This window comes from Morone saxatilis, unplaced genomic scaffold (assembly GCF_004916995.1).
Source record: "Morone saxatilis isolate NCDOM2014 unplaced genomic scaffold, NCSU_SB_2.0 Contig11, whole genome shotgun sequence".
Lineage (NCBI taxonomy): Eukaryota > Metazoa > Chordata > Actinopteri > Moronidae > Morone > Morone saxatilis.
The window spans coordinates 18,801,239-18,811,863 of record NW_023339663.1 but is presented as its reverse complement, the minus strand read 5'-3'; the positions used below and the strand labels follow the sequence as shown (position 1 = coordinate 18,811,863).

Here is a 10,625-nt window from a genome sequence, read left to right as displayed (position 1 = left end):
GAGAACTTATCTTTTCATGTATCAATCCTCAATCCTGTTTTTTATGAGACTCCCAACATTACAATAACCTGACTGTATCTGATGGTTTGTTACACAGAGCCATGTGGGAAGTTGTTTTTGAAAAAAGGGCAGGCACTTTCAAAATATAATTGGCAGGTGATTGGATGTTCTGATATAACTGATGTCAGCAGCATCTATGCTCACCTCTTTAGGCGCCACCATTGTTGTTTTCGAGCGAATAGTCTTCACACACATCGTCACACACACACACACAGGTTTAAACGGCCGTCCTCATAAGATGCTGATTGGTCCGCTACCACTGTGGTTGGACAGGGCAGAGCTTGAAGCCTGGCAAGATGAATTCCTGCTTGATATTGTGATTTTGTGATCTTGTGAGTCCAGCTGCCTCTCAAGGTTAACATTACAGTTTGTAGAAAGAGTTTTTCATCCAACTAGTTACCAACCACACTCTTAACCTGGACGTTCCCTGAGATCCACATGCTACCCAGCTGAATCAGCCCTGTCTGAACTCTGTTCTAGGCCTCAAGTCTGTCCTGCCTCTGTTGTCTTAATTTAAAAAAGGGTTTTCTCTGGGTCAACAGATATATATTGAATTAATTGGTCTAATTAAGCAAAATAAGTAATCATTTAAATATTTACTGGGAGCTAAATTGGTGTAAGTGAAGCTCTACTATTGGTTAAAAAATTTGCAATGACAGTAAAACATTCATAAATGACTATTTTTCTTTTTTCCTTCAGTTGAAAATATTTATTTTTTAAATTATACTATTTTTTCTGAAAAAAATAAATACAATCATAATTGAACAAAGTATCTTTGAATCTAAAATGAAAACATTTATATTTAAAAACTGTAGAGATTCTTCCAACTTAGAGATTCTTAGAGAACTTTCTGGCTTCGTCCTCCACACTGAGATTTGTGTAAGTTAAGTGTCCATCTGTATGCACTTGTGTATAAATGTTGGCCATATTTTGCATATGCGCTGAAGTTTTGCCTGCAGCCGGGGTTACTGGCTTAAATGATCTGTGTGTGTGTGTGTGTGTGTGTGTGTGTCAGTGTCTGTGTGAACCTGATCTCATTGTTCCATCCCAGACGGTCTCTGCATTAGAGAGCCACAGACAGGAAGTCAAACTCTTAATTATTTAGGAGAGGTGTTATCAAAGCTCTCCTCTCTCTCTCTCTCTCTCTCTCTCTCTCTTTCTATCTCTCCTTGTCTCTCTCTCTCTCTCTCTTTCTATCTCTCCCTTTCTCTCTCTTTCTCTCTTTCTTTTGTTTTCTTGCTTATTCTTGATGCATCATCGGTTCTTTATGTTTCTCATGCAAGTAAAGCAGATTTTGTCTTTCTTATTATCTTTTTTTATGCTTTTTTCTTCAGCATTTCTACTTTATCCTGTACATTCCATCGTACCACCCCTCTCTTTCTTCTCTTTCCCTTATCTTTCCATTTCAGCCTCTTTCATGTCTCTCAGCTGTCCTCACATTTCTTTCTCCTCTTATTCTCCTGCCTGGCATTCCCACCCTCTCTCTCTCTCTTTCTCTCTCTCTCTTCTCTCTCCTCTCTCTCTCTCTCTCTCTCTCTCTGTCTATGTGGTGTATCAGGTAACTGGCAAGGTATTGTGGCCTGCGCCCATCATCCTATCATATTCTCTAATGCAAACAGGGAACGGCAACCTGTCAATAAAATGCCGTTTTAAATCAGTTATTTTTACTGCACCGCAGCAACACACACACACACACACACACACAAACCTACACACAAACCTAAGAGAAATACACAACAAAAGTCTCACAATCCTGTCGCTTGTTTGTCACAAACTCTCTTTGACTTTTTACTTGAATGTAAGCACCATCTCTTTACTCTGTCTTACTGCCAAAGTCTCTCTCTCTGTTTCTTTCTTTGTCTTGCATAAACACGCTGTGTCCAGCTTGTACGATGACAGTTACAGCCTTGTCTCACTCTGTGTTAGTGAACCACTGGCTGCTCACATCAAAACGCCCTCCACCCGTTTTTCACTTCCCGGTGATCACTGTTAAAATGATTGAAGCTTTCTCTGTCTTTCCATAATCAAGCACATAGGCACACGTGTGTATGCACACATATATGTTTGCACACACACACACACACACACTCACTCTCTCTCGCTCTCTCTCTTTCTCTTCCTATTGCACACACACACACACACACCATGGTAGGCATGGTGTAGTTTCTTCAGCAGACCAACACTGCCCTCTTCAGGCTGAGTGTTAAAGTAATCTGTAATTCTAATCCAAGAAACATCAAAGGCAAGAGTGTGTTTGCATTCATCTGCTCTTGCATTTTGGTTAATATTCAAAATATCAGAAGACCAAGTGGTTGGAGAATCAGATGATGCTTTTGGCCTTGTAGTTCTTTTAGTTTCTGACTGATTAATCAACTTTTGCCAGCATGTTCTCTGATCAGTGTGCTCCGCTTCCTGACCTTAGTTCAAGCTGTATGCATAGGCAATACATTAAAGCATTTTCAATGTTTAGTTTCTACACACAGATCATTTTCTAATTTCCACTACCCCTGACCCCTTTATTTCCCCATAAAGTTGCTTGTGGTCTGTTAAATATTATATCACAGCCATCCATTCAGTTTTCGGCCCCCTTCTGACTCCCGTAGGAACACTGTGTCTGCTATATGTAGGGAAACGTACTGAAAGGTTACTGCGTTATTCAGTGTTGCAACAAACGACATCACTTGCAGTGTAGATATCATTTACTATGCTAGAGTGCACACACGCATATACACACGCTTAGTTGGACAGTTAAATAGTGTAACAGAGCCTTACGCCTCAACCCTAGTACTTTCGTATGGCTGGCAGATTTCCTTTATTTAACCCAAACACAGGGCAACATTGTGAGAACATTTGCACAAACACACACATTGATCAGAGGTTGGGTTAAGCGTGGCAGGCTCCGAGGCATGTTAAACAGGCTAAGCAGTAGAAAGAGACGTAAGGAAACCGTGTTGAAGCCCTCTGCTGTGCATTAGACTGTGTGTGTGTGTGTGTGTGAGGGTTAGTGCACATGTTCTCTGCCGTCAACACAGGGTGGGTACCGACGTGCATATAGCAGCTGAGACACACAGTAGGGTGTCCGTCTGTCTCTCAGATGCCACATATACACAGCTGGAAATACCACTAGATCATTTAGATTATTAGCTTAATTATATCATAAAGATGTTATTTTACATGTAGTACATTGTTGGTCTTTTTTTCACAAAATCACAGGTTTAATATCAGTGACATTAAATTCGGGTCCCGCACCGTCTATTTGTCCCTCAATACTAAACATACGGAAGAAGAGCCATTAAATAAAAATAAAATTCACTCAATTCAATTCAATTTTATGTAAAAGAAAATGAATAAAATAAAAAATGAAGCTTATAATGTATTTGCTCTTTTTTGTCTGTTATTTTTTAGTTAAATATATGTTATAATAAAACATATTAGTAGGTATGACACAGAATGTATTAACCGAATGTGTCTGAATATTAAAACATATCTATCTAATCTATCATAAATCATTAATGTTGTAAAATATGTATTTCTTCACCTAAAATAGTGTAGATAAAACATTCAGCACACTGTATTATGCAATGCCAAAGCCTGTTTTTACAGTCATCCTTTTGAAATAAAATCGTTTTAGTTCTTTCATTTTCCCTTGAATTTGATTTGTAAGCTGTTGTATGCCGTCAGCTAAGTGAATGACCATAAAACATCCAGTCAACCCCCATCACAACATTAATGATTTGCATCCATCCATTCATCCTCATCCATCTACCTTACATCAAGACCCAGACAGAAAATATATCTGAAAGGAAACAAAGGTTGTCAATCACCATAAGTGGTTCTAACTTGAGGATAACTTTGTTTAGGTGCATAAGGGATTTTTAGCAACTTCCAGTGTTTAAATCTTACTATCAGAGGTTCAATATAACACCAAAAAACTAATTTCCTGTGGTTGCAGTTAAAGGACCACTCAGTCGCTATGTGATTTCTTTTAGACTGCATAGCAGGTGCCTATAAATAAATCATGCCTGGACGCTGTAGCCTAAACGCATACCGAGGTATCATAATTATCATAGATCAAAAGCTGATGACATTACAGCGTTGGACCGGTCCTATCCCATGTCAGTTCCGCGGCTGCCCATCTTTACGTTGTTTCATTATTGAGTTATGGCATGCATAATTTAACACCGACAGATATGGATCCATCCGTTGAGAGACTGTGGAAAGAACAGAGGGAGGGAGAGTGAAATGGATAGAGAGAGAGAACACGGTTGGAAAGAGAGCTAGTGATACGGGCTAGGCAAGCTTTCCTCCTTCTCTTTTACTTTTTCCCCTATTTTCCATTTTGTTGTCTGTCTTCTCTTCCTCTTTATCCCCTTATACCGCATTCCCCTCTGTCCTCTGCACAGTTTATTGTGATGAGAATAAAAATAATCTGGATGTCATAACTGTAAGATTCGTCCTCTGATTGTTTTGAGCATATATTCATACATATCTGTGTGCTACAGGTTTGCAGCCGTACACAGAATACAGCTTTGTGTTGGTGGCCTGTACAGCCTTCGGATGTGGAGCCAGCTTACCTTCCACAGGACGCACCTTGCAAGCCTCCCCTGCTGGTACACACACACACAAACACACATATTTATATATATATATATTTAGAAACTGTGTTTAATTTCATGTAGTGTCATTTATACAGATGTCAGATCCAGAAAAATGTGAGACATAATGATGATCAGCTAATGTCAAATATTATATGAACACAAAAATCTATTTTTGCTCTTAGTTGACATAGATTACTGGCAAAAATGTATTATTGTGAAAGCTCTTTAAGATATTACCATTTTAATGAATACTAAAATTCAACAATATCATTTGCATTTTGTAAATTGACCTTTGTCTATATCTTTACTGATTTATGCTTTCAGATATTTTTCCTCTCCGCTCCTCTTACTTCTCTTTTCTCCTCCCACTGCTCTCCTTTTTTGAATCCTCCCCCTCTCTTGTCCTTCTTTGGTCTCCCTATGCTATATCTCTCTACCCTTCACCTTTCTTTTTCTCTCTCTTCGTCCTCACTGTTGACTACAGTGGAACGAAGCTTTGTTTTGTCGCCTGACTGAAATGGCGTCATGGATTGTAATCCATTAAAGAACTTCAATCAGGATGATTTTGCCTCTCTTCATCCGCTTCTCATTTGTTTATTTTCTTTCACTTCTCTTCCTGTCCACCGCTTTTCTCTTCTGTCTTGATCTTTTCCTTCCACATCTGTTTTCTTTTTTCCCAATCTTCTCCACTACTCTTCGTTCTTTCTCTCAAAACCTGTTCCACATTTTTCTCTTCAGTTTAGATATTTCTCCTTCCACTTTTTTTTCATTTAAATATCTCATTGTCCACTACATCATTTTATGTCATCTTAGAAACACAAAGCTGTGTGACTGAAATGTTTGTGTTTAGATATTGGTAAAAAAAAATATATTTTTTTAATTAAAAGTTAAATGTCCTCCTGCACACAGGCAAATGGTTGAGTATTAGTCATAGTCATATGTATATAGTCATATTAGTCATATTTCCAGTATTGGATTTTGCAACCACATCCTGTCTTCCTCTCCTATGTTCTTTTCTTCTCCTGGTTTCATTATAATCTGAAGACTTTTTCTCCGTCATTATAAGAATTCACTCACTAATATTATAATCTGCCTTCAAATAAATGTCACTATTCAAGTAGTGATTCAACCTGTCCTCAGTTAATGAAAAAACAAGCGTTTGTAGATTTTGGTATAGGAAAGGTCTTTCTCAGGAAGAACCTTGTTTGTGTACATGAGGTGATGCACTTTAAGTTTGTTTGAATAAACAGAAAAAGGATAACTAATTAATAATAGGTGCCAGTTAATAGATGTGTAGAACACTCACTTCCTCCTCTTCTTTCCCTCTTTTCTTCTCTAGGTGTTTGGTCAAGGCCCCGACATCTGCTAATAAACACATCTGTGGTGGAGCTGTACTGGGATCAGCCACACCAGCCTAATGGACATATATCCCAGTACAGACTGAGCAGAGACGGTCACACTATTTTTACCGGAGACCACCGTGACCAGAATTATACCGACACTGGACTCCTGCCAAACCGCAGGTAGAGAGCAATTTACACACACATGAATGGAAACTTGTGCAAAGTCACACATGCATAAACACACTTCACTTGTAGCTTCATAATTAATCATCCCTTTAATTCCTTAATTTTCCCATTTGAGTGTATGTGTGTTTATTTTGGGGTCACCCTGTTTTAAAAGCTCTTCTATCGTTCCATCCACGTCTCTCTCTCAGGACTGCACTCTGTATATGTCTGTTTGTGTCATTTAATGAGTAAATATTTGACATACCAATGACAGACGCAAACATTACCACACACATGCACACACACACACATTAAAATCACAAATCAGATCTGGCTTTTGCTTACAGACAGCAGTGGAGCGTTGATTTTATTTATCTGTTTATTTTCATTTAACCTTTATTAATCCGTGTCTTTTTACCAAGATGGATTTTCTGTTTTAATTATGGGAGTGTAAAATGATACCCCCTCTCCTCCCATTTCTCTCTCTCTCTCTCTCCGGCTTTTTCTCTCTCTCCTGAGACAATTTCTCTTTACCCCAAATAGAATTCTTGGGATAACACCCTGCAGTACTCCAATCTCCTCTATGTGTGTGAAAGAGAAAGAGAAAGGGAGGAAGAAAGAAGATAGGACTGTGTGTGTGTGACGTTTAATTTTCCCTAATTCCAGATAGTCTGCCAGAAGGCATTCCCGTCCCGACCCTTCGCTTCTCATCACTTGTCTCGCTTCCTATTCACTTCCCTTTCCTCTCACCCTCCCTCGCCTCCCATCCTTTCCCTCTTACCTCATTCCCTTCCTCCTTTCCTTCTTTTCCCAATTTAGCCCTGCGCCAAGAATTACACAGGGAGCACCAGCCCCATTATCCAGGCGTATTTTTGCCCGCGTGTGTGTGGGTGTGTACCCACCCATGCCTTTCTGTGTGTGCATGTGTCTGTGTGTGAGACTGCTCAAAGTGGCCATTGATTATTTATGACAATGTTGATTAGCTGTCACTTTGCTTCGGCAGCCCAGGAAGTGTCTAAGATGACGAGAGAATTAACCTATTCCCTCTGGTTGGCCCCGCAGGACACACGCACACACACAGCCACATCTACAGCCAAACAGATGCAAATGCCCCACTCGCAGATTACCCACTACCACACACACACACACACACCATTTTTCTTTTGATATCCCAAGGTGGTGTTTACATTTAAGTAAATATCTTCCAGTGATGAAGTGTTTAAATTCATTCTCCCACTGAAACCGTATGCCATGATAAAACTCTCCCTCTCCATCACACTCTGCGCTTCACTCTCTTCCTCTTATGCTTTCTCTCTTTCTATCTCTTTTTTCCATAGTTGGTGTGTCTCACTGAGGTCTATTTATTTATGATTTTATCTGTTTGTGTCTATGGGAGTAACATATGAGTAGTTTTAATACCTTTTCCTGACTGCATTCTAACCCACTGCAGAGGTGCTAATGGCCTCCTGTTTAAAACGCTCTGTGCAGGAACAATAACCCAACACCACCGTCTATTAATGCATGTGTGCCGGAGTTTATAGCAAATTAAAGGCTTTTAATGTTAAACGGTGGCCCACTTACACAGCTAATGTAGGCTTTAGCACCAGCCAGCCACGCGCTCTTAAAAGGGAAATCTATCTTATGATGTCATGGGCGGGAGAGGCAAAGAGTGGGAAAAGAGAGGCAGCAAGACAGATGAGAGAGAGACAGAAAGAGACAGAGAGAAAAGGTATGTGATGGGGTGGGAGAAAGAAGAAGCTTATACACACACAGACACAAAAACACCCGTTTGAATCTATTTGCAGGGACCAGTTTCAAGAGGCCATGATTTTTGTGATTCTTTCAAAAGGTTGTTTTAATGTATCAATTAATCACAAGTAGAAAGCATACATTTCAAGGGTTTTTTTGGGCAATGTCATTTAACATTTATGTCAGAAATGCATGCTTGTTCTATCTACCGTAGAGTAGAGCAGAGAACCTCTACTTAATAACATTTGTAGCACAATTGCAATTGGGGTATTTACTAAGTACACTGCTCTCTCTGTGCTCGGGACTATAAGTGTTTTAAACTTTATTTAAGTTGGGTTACCCAGTTCTGGCAGTGCATTTTTACTCAGCATTGCTGAGTAACGTTGTCACAGTTACCAGGGTTGATTCTATGAAACTGCTGGTTTAGCTGTTACCTGTAGTAAGATGACCATCTAGTTCCACTTTGAAAGCCCTCTTAACATTTAGACCTGATGATGCGCTGTTTAATGGTGCTGGGTGGAAAAGAACATAAACACAAATAAAATACATTTTTAAGTTGCTCATAACTGACTGGATTGTGCATATATATTTTTTTTAATATATTTTAGGATATATTTGAGATATATTAATAAAACTTTCTTTCCTTATTTGACTGTCTAAGCCGTGATCCCGACTAGGTCCTGACATGTTTGTTGGTACTGTTGTGTGAAACTGCCCCTTAAACACAGTCTTTCTGCATGTTTTCTCCTTCTTCCTTGATCTCTAATTTGTTTGTGCCCCTTGTCTGTTATCTCTGTGCTGCTGTCTCCATACCCCTCTTTACCCCACCATGTCTTCAGGTATGTGTATGAGCTGGAAGCCAGTACAGAGGGTGGGACTGGTGTAAGTGACAAATATGTTATACAAACACCCGTCTCGTGCCCTACTGGGATCCCACCTCCCCACAATGTGACTGTGTTTGGCCCCCACTCCATCTCTCTTGTCTGGACCCCTCCTGGTGAGTAGCTATCCAAACAGAAGGATGGAAAATGTATTTAGTTTGAATGAGAATGCCATCACAGATTAGACACTTTGTTAGTTTCTGGCAATAGAACTAACTTGTTTATGTGTGTTAATAAGGATTTATATAAACTATGGCATATTATGTAGTACATGTGTATCTCAACTTGCTCTCCAGAAGAAAATTACATATAATTCAAGCATTTAGATTTCAGATATAAACTTGGTGTTCTTTGGTATCGTGATATTATCCCGGGACATGTTTCTATGTTAATGTATATCAATTAATTACAACATAATTAAACACAAAAACTTTAAAATGGGAACTTAAAGTTGGGAAATACATTTCAGGTATTGTGGCTCCTTCAGGTTTGTAACTCTGTTGGTGTTTGGACGTGTCATCAACCAATCAGCCAAGCTTTTATGGTTTCATTGTTTTCATTGGTAATTTGTGTGGTGACAGAATATTCACTAGTACAATTTATCACAGAGAGCCAGAGGAGCTCAATTCAGTGTTTCTAACTCGTAACTCATTTTCTTGTGATTATTTCCTAAGATTACATTAAACAGGGAACAGAGTTAACATCACACATATATACTGTATCTTACCACATAGTTATTTTGAAGTGATTTCACCAATAATTTAAATATGTTTAGCACAACGCTCAAACAGTGATTGTCACGTTAATTGGATTTAGCTATATAAGGCAGAAAATATATATATACCACATTAACCACACTAAACTGACCAGAGAGTCAGAGAAAGTTTTTCCTTTATGTGGATCAAGTTTTCCTCTGATATGCGGAGACAAAGAGAGGGGTCAGACTGAAACAAAAGCCCTGAGTAGTTTTCCATTCACCTTCTGGCCTCTCAAGACCTGGACACACACACACACACACACACACACACATACACAGGTTTACATGAGCATACACTCAGGGCTGAGTTTCATGCTTATGGGGCAGTGATTGTCTGCCCTAACCCATCTATCATTGACTATTACTCTCTCATTAGGCTGATTTCCTATCTCAGAAACCGCTTATAGGGCCAACTGGCAAAGACACTTCACTTTGTTGAGTATGTGGGTGTGTTGGTCTTTTGTTTCTGTATATTTGTGTTTATGCATGCATCTTTATACAAGTGTATTTGCGTGTGTGCATGTGCATATGTGTGTGTGCACATCACTGTGGAGACATTTCCATAGGCAGGCCTATTCTATCGTCATTACGAGTTGATTTTAAAGGTGAGGAAATATCGGCTGGGTTCTCACGCTTGGTTAACTCCCTGAGCCCAGAGTCTGGAGTGTTTTCGACTTGTGTGTGTATGTGTGTGTGCCAGTCTCTTTGACAGTGCGTTTGTCTGTGTGTACGTACATGCGCATGTGTTTGTGTCTTCATATGCATACATTGACTGCCAAAGCACTGACGTATGGCTATTAAAAAGACATTTACTCTGGGATCAATTCCTCTATCGTGGTGTTTGTGTCTTTGTGTGAGTGTGTGTTAGAGACGCTTTGTATGTGTGCATGTTTTTTTGTATGTAAGTGTACGTCTGCGCATTTGTAATTGTGGGTGTATAAAATAGATGATGGCGAAGCAGCTGATTGGTTGTAAATAATAGAACTGAAATATCACGGTGACGATTAAACCTCTACGGCTGAGCATCATTCTGATCAAAGAGAGATGAGTGAGCGGGTGTGTGTGTGTGTGT

At 39.4% G+C, this 10,625-nt stretch overlaps 1 protein-coding gene across 1 annotated transcript in view; it reads left to right on the top strand.

The window, feature by feature from the left end:
- ush2a (Usher syndrome 2A (autosomal recessive, mild)) overlaps positions 1 to 10,625 on the top strand; it is a 197,984-nt gene that overhangs the window by 152,446 nt on the left and 34,913 nt on the right. The window contains 3 exon segments of the mRNA XM_035652071.1: positions 4,563 to 4,670; positions 5,998 to 6,181; positions 8,755 to 8,912. Coding sequence (XP_035507964.1) covers positions 4,563 to 4,670; positions 5,998 to 6,181; positions 8,755 to 8,912 — 450 coding nt within the window.